Source organism: Saccopteryx bilineata, chromosome 5, assembly GCF_036850765.1.
Source record: "Saccopteryx bilineata isolate mSacBil1 chromosome 5, mSacBil1_pri_phased_curated, whole genome shotgun sequence".
In the NCBI taxonomy this organism is placed as follows: Eukaryota; Metazoa; Chordata; class Mammalia; order Chiroptera; family Emballonuridae; genus Saccopteryx; species Saccopteryx bilineata.
In genome coordinates this window covers 209,574,747-209,587,436 of record NC_089494.1, presented here as the reverse complement: position 1 = coordinate 209,587,436, position 12,690 = coordinate 209,574,747, and the positions used below count along the sequence as shown (strand labels likewise).

Sequence of the window (12,690 nt, the reverse complement as noted above, 5' to 3'; positions counted from 1 at the left end):
ACATATATATTTTGAAAAATGAAACACAAGATTACAATTAAAAATAAGAAAATTTTAGTGACACATGTTTGTATAGATCTTAGACTTGTGTGAAAATTCAACTAATAAAATAGATTGTCTATGAAACCTTAGTAGTTGACAATCTGAGCATTTTAAACAATCTAGATCCAATTTTAAATTGATTCTGCCTTAGATCTAGCATAGATTTTTAGTAGGTCTAAAATTAGACACCTAGATTCAATAAAGATAATCTCTGTATCTTTTATCACTGTCTGTTTAACAAACTTTTTAACAGCCATCATGATGCCTACAGCCTATATATAAAGTTTTTAAAAATGGAATTATTTTGCATCTTTTAACATTTGATTATCACACCTGTGTACTTCTTTATTATTATATATCTACACATGTTGATAACACAGCATTTTTTTACTTCTACTTGGTACAGAAGGAAAATGAGACTTTAGAAATTATGGTTATGTCTAAATAATGTTTCTAACTGACTTGCAGCTTTTGGGTTTGTATAAAGGCCAAGATCTGATCAGTCGATTGAATGTTGTCAAGTTATTAAAATTTATCTCATTTGGAGATAGCAATAATTTTTCCTCCTTCCGTGACATACCAGGTCCCTTGTCTTAGTCCTGTTCAATCTGCTGTAACAAAATACCACAGACTGGGTGGCTTATAAACAGCAGAAATTTATTTCTACTAGTTCTGGAGGCTCAAAGTTTGAGATCAGGGTCCCAGCATCCCAGACTAGTCCTTGTGTCATCACATGACAGAAAAGTCTAGAGCAGGGGTAGGGAAACTTTTTGGCTGAGAGAGCCATGAATGCCACATATTTTAAAATGTAATTCCATGGGAGCCATACAACGACCCGTGTACGTTACACATATCCAATAAAAATTTGGTGTTGTCCCAGAGGACAGCTGTGATTGGCTCCAGCCACCCACAATCATGAACATGAGCGGTAGGAAATGGATTGTAATACATGAGAATGTTATATATATAAAATATATATATATATTTTAAGATTTCTTTTTTTTTACATTTTTTAATTCATTTTCAAGAGGAGAGAGAAAGGAAGAGAGACAGACAGAGAGGGAAAGAGAGAGGAGAGAGAGACAGAGAGAGAGGTGGGGAGGAGCTGGAAGCATCAACTCCCATATGTGCCTTGACCAGGCAAGCCCAGGGTTTTGAACCGGCAACCTCAGCATTTCCAGGTCGACGCTTTATCCACTGCGCCACCACAGATCAGGCAGAATGTTTTATATTTTTAACGTTATTATTTTTTTATTAAAGATTTGTCTGCGAGTCAGATGCAACCATTAGAAGAGCCACATCTGGCTCACGATCCATAGGTTCCTGACCCCTGGTCTAGAGAGTCTCTTATAAGGGCACTAATCCTATTTATGTGGGATCCACCCTCCTGACCCAATAACCTCCCAAAGGCCCTATCCCTTACCAACACCATTTTGGAGATTAAGATTTCTAAAGGAGAATTTTGGGGGAGACATAAACATTCAGACTATAACAACTCTTCACAAAGCCATGCCTCTGTGAATATCTCTCTCAGGAATGTTTGTCAGCCTTTTGTTATGATGAGCTTCTTTTTATCTTTACACCAATGTTACCTTCCCTGTGAATTCTTCCCTCTTCCCTCCTCTGGCCAAGTGTTCTCTCCTCTGCCTCATGGTGCCTTAGGTACATATCTAGCATAACAGAGATCACTTTTTAGTTTAATTAGTTTACATGTCTGTCTCCAAACAGGCTGTGAACTTCTCAAGAGCAGAAACTCAATTTTTATTCTATAGATACCTAGAGTCCAGCAAAGGTCCTGGAAGGTATTAGATGCTCAGTGAGAATTGGCAAAATTATCTTATGATTTAGGTTAAGCTTACCTTTGGACTATATCAGCCCTTTTACAATCACTGATTCTTCAGATAAATGTTGTTTTTGGGTTAAAATATGTCCCCCTCCAAAGTCATCAGTTAAAGTCCTAACCCCCAGTACCTTATTTGGAGATGGGATATTTACAGAAGTAATCAAAGGAAAGTGAGGGCATTTGGGTGGGCCCTAATCCAACATGATTGGTGTTTTTATAAAAAGGAGAAATTTAGAGGCAGACATATTCACAGGGAGAACACCATGTGGAGATGAAGATGACCATTTACCAGCCAAGGAACGATGCTTAGAATAGTTCTGTTACTCACACCCTTAAGAAAGAATCAACCTTGATTTTGTACTTCTACTCTCCTGGATTCTGAAACAAAACTTTCTAATTTTAAGCCACCTAATCTGTGGTACTTGCTATGGCAACTTGGGAAATTAATACAAATACTTTAGCATTTGATTTGTTAATGCCAAAAATTAATGTGGTCAGTATGATATAATTCAGGTCACTTATAACTCTTAAAGAAAAAAATTAAAGCTCATAGTTTCCTGTTAGATAATTCAGTGTCAAGTTAATTGAAACTGCTGCCTTCAAACCAAAAGTAAACTGTAGTTTGCTATTCTTAGGAGGACAAGGGTTATTGTAGTCTGAACTTCAGTTTCTTTGTAGGTTATCTGTACTCTAAGTATAGTTAAAGCTTAGCAGATTCTATCATTACCTTGAGTTGCATTGTGCAAATAGGCATAAAAAGCCAAAAGCAAATACTTGTTGAGGAAAAGAATCTTAATTTCCTACTTTGTACAAATATAACCTTTCAAAAAATATATAGACATTCTTGTGATTCCATTCTGTAGGTCACCATTAACTAGCGCTGGAACTGACCCCTTCACAATTACATAGTTTCACCACACTCAGGAAGCAATAGGTTCATTTTTCTATTCAACGAATTCACTTCATTCTTCCCCAAGCCCCAATTTAAACAAAACTTGAAAAACAAACCCAGTTTTCATTTTGGCTTCTAAGTGTCAAACATGACCCTTTATAAACTGCTCTTTTCACTCTTCAGTGGGGAGAGAGAATGCAGGAACAACAAAAAACTCTCAGGGCTACTGACAGCACATAAAAGAGGGCTGTCGTGTGGATTCCGCCATTCAGACAAGGATCAAGGTGTAGCACAGACATGGCAGCTGAGAGCTCATGGACAGTTCTACTTCTGGCTGTCCTTGTCCTGGACATCTTTGGTAAGCCAACCAGGCCTTTTGTCCTTTTCTTCTAGGTACTGAAAAGTTTAGAGAAGATTTTAAGTCTAATGAGATTGTATTTGACATTGGGCAAAATGTAGAAATTGTGAAATCAATATCTAAACAAAACATATATTTAGTTTGCAGAGTGTCAAAAATTTCTTAAATTAATTTTTAAAAATATGTTTAACTTTCTAGAAATATTTGATGGTAATGGTCTGCATTTTTCTTACTAGAGATTACAGTAGGAACATTACTGCAAATAGGGTTAGACTATTTTAATGATGGTAGGTAGCTAGAAATCGTCACCTTTAACTGATAGAATTCACACAAAACCTTGATGTTTATGTCTCTTCATTAAGAAAATAAATTCAACTTTACCATTAAATAAGTTTTCTTATTGACCATACCTACTTATACTTAAAGAATTATTGAACTAGTATTATCAGTTTTTCAAATGTAGTAGATGCTCAATAAATGTTTGTTGGCCATCATGATATCGGATGATTAGGTTTGTGTGATTGTCTCCTAAATATTTCTATCAGTACTTATTTTGTGTGTTGAGTGTCCTGTTGCAGTGATTTCACATTTCAAATAAAGAATTAAGCATCATAGCTGTCTTTGTTCTTAATCAGGGTTTTGTTATTTTTTTCCTCACATAGCTGATCCCTGTGAGAGTCAAGAGTTGCGATGTCAGTGTGTTCAGACATATTCTGACTTTATTCCTCCAAAATTCATTACTAATGTTCAGTTGATACCTGAAGGCGCCCGTTGCAGCAGAGAAGAAATTATGTAAGTAGTGAAGATATGGGGGAGGATGGAAACTTCTATTATTGGACTTTTCCTTTCCCTTTAACTTTCCCCCAGTTGTATTAAGATAAAATTGATATACATTACAAGTTTAGGATGTACAGAATAATGGTTTGAACTAATATATTGTGAAATAACTATCATAAGTCTAGTTAGTTCCCATAAACTTATATAGATACAGGAAACTACATATAGATACATATAGATGCAATAAAAAGAAAAAGAAAGGAAAATATATTTTTTCTTGTCATAAAAATTCTTAAGATCTACTCTCTTAACTAACTATATATATATATATATATATATATATATATATATATGACATCTTCTTTATGTATTCATCCATCAATGAACACTTAGGTTGTTTTCATGCCTTAGCTCTTATAAATAATGTTGCTATGAATATGGTGAAGAAGATATCCTTTTGAGGATATCTTAATTAATTTTTGTGGGGTTTTTTTGGCTATGTTCCCAGAAATGGAATTGATAGATTATGTAGTTTTATTTTTGATATTTTTCATACTATTTTTCTCAGTGGACCAGTTTACAATCCCACCAGAAGAGCACAAGAGCACAAGTGTTCCCTTTTTCTACATCTTCGCCAGCATTTATCTTGTCTTTCTGATGATAGCCATCCTAGCAGGTGTGAAAGGATAGCTCACGGTGGTTTTGATTGGCATTTCCCTAACGACAAATTATATTAACCACCTTTTCATTTCTGTTGATCATGCATGTATTTTCTTTGGGGAAAAAATATCTATTAGAGTTTTTTGTAGTATTGTACTTTTCAACTGGCATTGCTTACAAACATACTAAATTAAGAGTATAGGCAGCTGCATCTGAGCATTTTCCCTGCACAGTATGGAAAGGTAATTGTCCAGAGTCTATGTTCTCATTTCTAAAAACATCATGTACCCTCTCCAAAAATAAAAGGCTCTCAAATAGGAACATGATTAGGGTATGAATTCTTCTGAGTGAACTTTGAAGTCAATGAACATGCATAACAAACAAAGATACATGGTCCTCCTCTGTAACGATACAGGGGTACAGGCCTACAAATAAAGACCCTAGAGGCTGTGAGAAACACTTCTGCATTTTATTGAAGCTTTATAAAAATTGTAAACTTTATCATGCATGCTATTTTAGTTGTTCATTGCTTAGTAACACATCACCACTACTGAGTGACTTAAAATAAATCTGTTTATTATTTCATCATTCTGAAAGTCAGCAGTCCAGGTGCCTGGACTGTTAGCTAACACCTTTATCATGTCACATAATTATTTTTTGTTTGTTTGTTTTGGTTTTTTGAGGTGATAATTCTTTGGGTTTCATAAGGGGCTAAAGTGAAGGTGTCAGCTGGGTTCAAGTCCCATCTGATGAAGAATTCTTCTCCTCTGGGGAAGAATCCACTTTCAAGATTATTTATGTTGTTGGTTGAATTCTTTGCAGTTGTAAGACTAAGTATTCATATTCTTGGCTCAGGGTTGCTCTCAGCTTCTAGAAGCTTCTTTCCAATCTGTCTCTCGAATTTATCTCATGCTTTAAATCTTTTTCACTTCCTCTTATGCTACTCACAGAGACAACTCCCTGCTTTCTCTCTCTCTCTCTCTCTCTCTCTCTCTCTCTCTTGTTGAGAAGTGGGGACAGAGAGAGAGAGATTTAGGAAGAGAGAGCAATGAAAAGCATCAACTTGTAGTTGTGGCACTTTAGTTGCTCATTAATTGCTTCTCATATGAGCTTTGACTAGGCAATTCAAGCAGAGCCATTAACCCCTTGCTCAAGCTTACCGAAGACCTATAAACTGACAAAAATAGCATAGATATAATTATGAAGTGTATAGTAAGTGGTTAATAATTTTCCAGAGTTTAGCACTGTACCTTTTACATCCTAAGACCAATATATGTTTGCTGATTAATTAATACCTAAAAATTCTCTAAGAAAAGATGTTGGTCTTTATTAGTTGATTAAAAATAATTTAGTTGTACATACTGATGTGACTAAAAGTCATGTTCTACATGTTCTAATAATATGATTAATATATTTTGAGAAAATTGTGTTCAGTTCAAGCATATGCATCAACTGTTGTAGAAATTCTAATTAATAAATTTAAATCATTATTAAGGACAATTATAATTTAACCAAAACACTCTTTCATTTTCAGAGCCACACTGAAAGATGGGAAATTAATTTGTTTGGATCCTAAGGCTGACTGGGTGATGGCTATTACCAAAAAGATTAAAGACAGGTACAATTACTGACAGAGATTCTCACATTCATATTTGTGCCTTCTGTTTTCTTTTAATTAAGTATTTATTTAAAAATAAAAAATTACAAATATTTGAATAAGTCTACAAGAGAATCCAATAGTCCCCAGACCAGCAAAATTAACATTACCTGACAATTTGTTAGATTCAAATTCTTGGCTTCACCTCCAAACTATTGAACCAGAAACTGAGGGTGGGCCCAACAGTCTGTTTTAGCAAGCTCTGTAGGTGATTCTGATGCATGCTTAAGTTTAAGAACTACTGGTCAAGACCTTCTATTTAACATGATATCAAAATCAATGTGTTACAAATGCCCTCCTTGAAATATGAAAGTGATTTAAAATTATTAAAAGCTATTTTATGCAGACCAGCTAGGAAGGCAACTGACTCATTTGATGAAAGAAATTTTAAGAAAAAAATATTCCCCCCCCCTTCGAAAAAATGTATTTCTGACAACAGTCTAGAAATGAAACTCCATGTTCAATTTGTCGATTGGTGCATGGAGCAGGTATAGTGAGGGCAAGTAAGTGATAACTGGAGTGAGTTTGAATTAACATATGAAAAAAGTACTTTTTAAGACTTTTAAAACATAGCAATAGTAAGAAGAAAGAAGTAATGACAAAGAAGTCATAATGAAGTCATAAAGAAGTCATAATGAAGAGAAACTACATTTTGTGGCTTTTATAAAATAGAAAAATAAAAAGGAAAACAAATGAAGGTTATGTGAAACTTATGTTTCACCTGAGGGTCACCTTGGCAGTTAAGTGACTGAATGTGGGGGGAAGACCTTGGGTGTTTTAATCCTGTAGCTATGGTTTAGTGTTCCAGATCCACCAGCTTTGAGTTATATCATTCTGGATAATTTACTTAACATTGAGGCTTAGAATGCTTTCAATTGTTCTTACTTTGATCTGTCATGAGAGAAGTAGAGATAATGTAAGTAAAGTATTTAATTGTGGCTATTGTTAGTTTGCTGCTTACCAATACAAAGACTTCATTATTATTTTTTTTTTACAAGGGACTACGCATGAGTCATCCTGTGTCTCTGTGTAGTTACATATCACTCTGCTTATATTGTAGTGCCCCTAACTGATGGCCACACAGGAACATCACACCCTATGGATATCAAGAGCCCTGGGTTTCATCATGAGCTTGGACAATCTTCAGAATTTTCTTTGAAAGTAACAGCAATTAATGCTCATTTAGAAGTATAATGAACTGCTTTCTCTATTTATCCTGCAGACCTAAAGATTGCTTTTTAATCCGGTGACTGGTTGTGTTTGAGGGGAATAATGGAGGGAAAGGTGATGAAATTTCTATTTGGCAGGAAGGATAGCTCTCAAAACCCACATAATAGGTAAGAGGTTTCTCTGTTAAGCTCAATATATCTTAACAGATTTCACCTCCTCCATGATCTCCCCTACCAACCTTTGTTCCATTTAACTTCCTTCCTGGTGTGGCATTTGATCACTGGTTTTCTCTCTACCCCATCCTTCAATGTCCTTAATAACATCAGTATATATATATATTTTAATTAACTTATCAACACTCTGGTCTGAATGCTCAATCTTTCGAGTTCCAAAGGTCTTAACCTCCACCCCATTTTAGTCACTCACAACCTTGGATCTCAATATAAAGTAAGAATTATTTATCTACAGTGTTTAAAACTAAAATACTCCTTTTAGAAGAATTTTTCATTCATTGTAAAATCTGAAATATAAGAAATGGCACGTCATACATTTGTATAATAAAATTATCTTAAATTTTAAGAATGCATTGTTAAATTAAGCAAAACTAATAGATAACATCAGCCAAAAGTAGAAATGATTCATCCTAGGAAATTGTAAAGTTATCACATGAGGAGAGGAGGGGGGGTAATTTATGACCATCAAGACCCAGGGAAGATCACAGAGATGCTGCCTCAGAAAGAAGAGATGGGAAACAGAGCTAAAGCAATGTTCTCATAATTGAACTTCTTAGAATTTCTGTGCATGTAACACCATATTGAGTGAATAAACATCACTTTTTTTTTCACTGTTTCTGAAGGAAAAAAATGTGTTAATAGATGAATGATAGTCTCATGAATCAATGACTGGGCTTGTTGCTTCAGAGAGCGTCTTAGTCATGGTACTATGACAGACCACCATGGACTGGGTGGCTTAAACAGCAAACATTTCTTTTCTTACAGTCTGGAGCCTGGAAACCCAAGGTCAGGGCGCCACCATGGTCAGGTTGCTGGTGAAGGCCTTATTTCTGGTTTACAGATGGCCATCCTCTTGCTGTCTTCTTGTGGTGGAAAAAGAGAGAGCTAGCTTCAGGTGTCTTAAGGGCACTAGAAATGCTCTTGACCTAAAGCCCCACCTTCAAATACCATCACATTGAGATTTGGGTTTCAACATGAACTTTGAGGAAACACAAACATTCCGTATGGAGTAGAAAGAGATTCAGTCTATTGGCACTAGAGTTCTTTGAAATTTTCTAATCATCTGTTGTATATTTGCCTCTCTCTGTTGGCTTGAGGTTTCTTTCTTTCTCTCTGCTCTCTGGTCTCTATGGCAAGTCATCTACAAAAAGTAGCTTGCTTTCCCTAGGATTCAATTTTCCACTTTTAGGATAGAAGACCTTATTGGCTGTAATACTTCAGGTATCTACACAGGTCCAATCAACTGTAGCCAAGGGAACATAGTTCCATGGTGATAACGAGGCCATCAGGGACCCACCACTGTAGAATGCATAAACAGCTTCCAGAGAAGTGACAGTTTTTCTGAGTCAGGCAGGTACCGCCAAAGGACTCAACCACTGCACATGTGCATCAGTAAGTGTGAAAGGGCAAACTAAGCCAAGTGGACTGAAAGAGAAAACACACTTCCTCAGGAGAAACTATTGCTCTTTGGATAGGTGAGAAGCACAAACAGCCACAGGCAAGAAAAGATTGTGGTGCTATGGTTCTGAGTAAGTATCCGAACTTCTCTATCCTGGGTTGTAAGTGTGAACACACGGCAAAACAGAACGAAACAGAGCATTTCCATCCCTCACAAGGTTGTTCAAAGCAGTTAATAGAGTTCAAGTTGCTTTGAAAGCTAGCATAAAATATCATGAAGTGTTACCATTTTATTATTAAAATTATTAAGTTACTTCTCAATTGGTTCTTAATAAAGCCAGCTTTTTTTTGTTGTTGTTTTGTTTTGTTTTGTTTTTTTCCCCGAAGCTGGAAACGGGGAGAGACAGTCAGACAGACTCCCGCATGTGCCCAACCGGGATCCACCCGGCACGCCCACCAGGGGGCGATGTTCTGTCCACCAGGGGGCGATGCTCTGTCCCTCCGGGGTGCCGCTCTGCCTCGACCAGAGCCACTCTAGCGCCTGGGGCAGAGGCCAGGGAGCCATCCCCAGTGCCCGGGCTATCTTTGCTCCAATGGAGCCTTGGCTGCGGGAGGGGAAGAGAGAGACAGAGAGGAAGGAGAGGGGGAGGGGTGGAGAAGCAGATGGGCGCTTCTCCTGTGTGCCCTGGCCGGGAATGGAACCCGGGACTTTTGTATGCCAGGCCGACGCTCTACCACTGAGCCAACCTGCCAGGGCCAATAAAGCCAGTTTTACAGTACTTGTTCATTGTTTTATCCACAAGTATATAGACCAAGCCACAGAAGCAGGTGGCAAGTTTCATTGCTATGGATCATGGCAAGAGAAATAATTATGTTATTAAGCTGTACACTAACAATTAGCTCTGAATTGAGCTCAATAGAAGACCTATCTTAGAACCACAAGTAGAAGATTCAGAGTATTTTAGAATATAAAATTCCAAATTTTAAGAGAAAAGGATCCAGTTAGCACAGTTGAGCCAGGCACCCACTTACTGTCTAGAGCCCTGTGGACAGGAGAGCAGGAGCACGCCACAGAGACAGAGCCATCAGGAGCCACCTGAGGGAGGCCGGCCATTTCCCACAGCAGCTGGCAGACTACTCAGCGGCCTCTCTACAACTGAGAGCACTCTTCTCAAAACTAAGGGAAGGGTAAATGAATATGGCACTTTTGAAGTTCCAGAAGGTGGTGTACTTAAAAAAAAAATGGACAAAATATCCTAGAAACCCTTATACTAGATAAGATATGAATTAAGTCTTTTCAAATGAATAGCTTAATTCTCCAGAAAGTAGGAAAATCTCAGGAACTTCCCCCAGACCCCTCAGAAACGGAAGCAGAAAGTAGGAGGGAAATTTTCTTAAGTAAGTGATGTAGGTTGTGCAGACTGAGGAACGAAGATATTTGTATCAATAACCTAGAAGTTGATGTTTTAATCTCACATCAGGACAGTGACATGATTGTTCATCTTGGTAAAACTGAAAGTTGTAACAGAGATCCTTGTATGAAAATCAGAACCTTCAGTAAAACTAAAGCTCCTAAAAACATAGGTTTTTGATAAGGAAGCATGTCTGCTTCAACAGAAACAATGATTGGGAAAAAAACAACACCACAACTTTCCCCCTGAAAAGTCTCTCCTAAGAGTTTACCTTCAAGCAGGCTCAGAATCCCGTTCTAACACCCAGGTAGCATAGAAGGCAGGCCAGAAAAATGTTTGGCAGAAATGACAATAAAACTGCCCCAGCAGCAGGGCCCTGCAGGAATCTCCATGATAAAACCACACTGAAGATGAGCCCATGGTCCAAATTTATAAAACTTTAGAGAAATCATTCACCCTAAACAAGTGTTAAGACCCGCCAATAAACAACAGCCCTAAACTAAAAGTGTTAAAATCAACAAGGAGACTTATAAATATGTTTCAAATCATTTGCCATCCAAGACAGAATTGAATCATAAAGAAAGGATAAGATATTATGAAATCACGAAGATTGTTGGGGGGCAGACAGTAGGTAAAGGAATAGTAAAGTAAAAAAGAAAGACCGAGGAACTTTTAGAAATAAAAATAGAATGACATAAAGTAAAATCTCATTGGATGGCTTAAGCAGCAGATCTGATTCAGCTAGAGAGACAATTATTTTAAATACATCTAGGATGCAACAGAGATACAAATATAGTAGATACAAAAATGAGGTTAAGAGACTTCGATAATAGCATGAGACTATCCAGCTTATTTCTGAAAGTATTAATAGTTCGGACAGTGAGGAGAAGGAAAATGGGTGAAAAGTAAGTAATATTTGAAAGATTAATGGTTGAAATGAAACTCCCATGTTCACCCCAAAAGAGTTTAAGCAGGATAGAAAAATAAAATTCACACCCATCTACACTGTAGTGAACCTCTACGAGCCAAAATGCAAATAAAAGTGGAATGCTTAAGTGTGACCTCCTAGGTGGTAAGTGCTCCAAAGGGAGGTCTCCAGGGAAGTCAAATCAGCCACCGGTCTCTTGGAAATACGTGGTTTTGCTAAAATGGTATGGCTCTCACTGAATTAGTTGTAGAAGAAAATCGAATTGCTCTGTGTTTTTTTTAATGTACATTTGTAATAGACTATCAGGGCCACCCAATTTTGCTGGTGTTAATTATGCCTAATATGAGACAGTGTCTAAAGGATATCGTGGATTACGAAGAAGAAATCAGGGTTAGGGATTCACTGATTTATTTGATTGGTTTTACAAGAAAATTTTGCTTCCTTAAGTGTGTGGTTCAAACATTATCTATTTAATGATATATAATTACATTTCTTCACTGTAATTTTTTTTTCTTTAGGTTCAAAGAGTTTTTCAAAGTTTAACCTGCTAGATATCTTAAGAAAAGCATGCTTTTCATTAGTGCTGCCCCACCCACCTGTCTTAATATGTTAATGTGGGAAAGTGGTAACATTTAATAGTTAAAACAGTATCGGGGGTGGGGGAAGGTACACAGACCCTACTAGTTCTATTATTTATAAGATATGTGATTTCAGACAAGTAATGTCTGAAAATTAGTTCTTACTAATACTGTTATTAGAACTCATCCTTTTACTCCTTTTAATTAAGATCTAGATATCTTTGTTTTTTTCTATACATCTAAATCAAGGTTGAATGCTTTCTGAAAAAGTTGTAAAACTTAATTTTCATCATTCTTATTGTCTTTATTATTATACATGAATTAACACCTTACAGTTATTTGACAAACTTGTGTTGGACCGTAACCTACAGTTTCCTTCCCCAGGAGATCCACTTTTAAGCCCAATGACTCAATTTTTCAAAAGATTTTCTACAATAATCTTTTTATTTTTTTAAAACGCCTCTGCTAAATTCCCTTTACTCAAAAAAAAAATCTGCTATATAGAAAGTTATTGTGATAAGAAAAGAAAGCTGCCTCCTACTATCCACCCCTCTCCAAAACATATATTCTCTAGTTCTGGACTTCTGGAACACAGACTTCTTAATGAGTGAGTCACATACATCATTTCTAAGGATAATAAATCCACATTTAAAAAATTATTTTCAGTCTAGGATGTTTTAAAGTAGTTTACGTTTTAAAATGGATCTATACATTATGACAGTGTCATCCTCTGGGAAGCATA

At 36.5% G+C, this 12,690-nt stretch overlaps 1 protein-coding gene and 1 long non-coding RNA gene across 2 annotated transcripts in view; one reads left to right on the top strand and one right to left on the bottom strand.

Annotated features, from left to right (window-relative positions):
* Nucleotides 1-12,690, bottom strand: part of LOC136306322 (uncharacterized) — a 70,971-nt gene that overhangs the window by 14,654 nt on the left and 43,627 nt on the right. The gene's annotated exons all lie outside the window — the stretch shown is intronic.
* On the top strand, nucleotides 3,050-7,375 carry LOC136338560 (C-X-C motif chemokine 15-like). Its single transcript, XM_066281043.1, has 4 exons — nucleotides 3,050-3,135; nucleotides 3,798-3,927; nucleotides 6,107-6,190; nucleotides 7,290-7,375. The coding sequence occupies exons 1-4, from the start codon at nucleotides 3,075-3,077 to the stop codon at nucleotides 7,300-7,302; spliced, it is 288 nt and encodes a 95-aa protein (XP_066137140.1). The 5' UTR covers nucleotides 3,050-3,074; the 3' UTR covers nucleotides 7,303-7,375.

Excerpts from the sequence above, each read along its gene's own strand:
- LOC136338560 (XM_066281043.1), top strand. The coding sequence starts at position 3,075 with ATGGCAGCTGAGAGCTCATGGACAGTTCTACTTCTGGCTGTCCTTGTC. Across the intron at positions 3,136-3,797 it reads CCTTGTCCTGGACATCTTTG|CTGATCCCTGTGAGAGTCAA; the intron begins GTAAGCCAACCA and ends TTCCTCACATAG. Across the intron at positions 3,928-6,106 it reads TGCAGCAGAGAAGAAATTAT|AGCCACACTGAAAGATGGGA; the intron begins GTAAGTAGTGAA and ends TTTCATTTTCAG.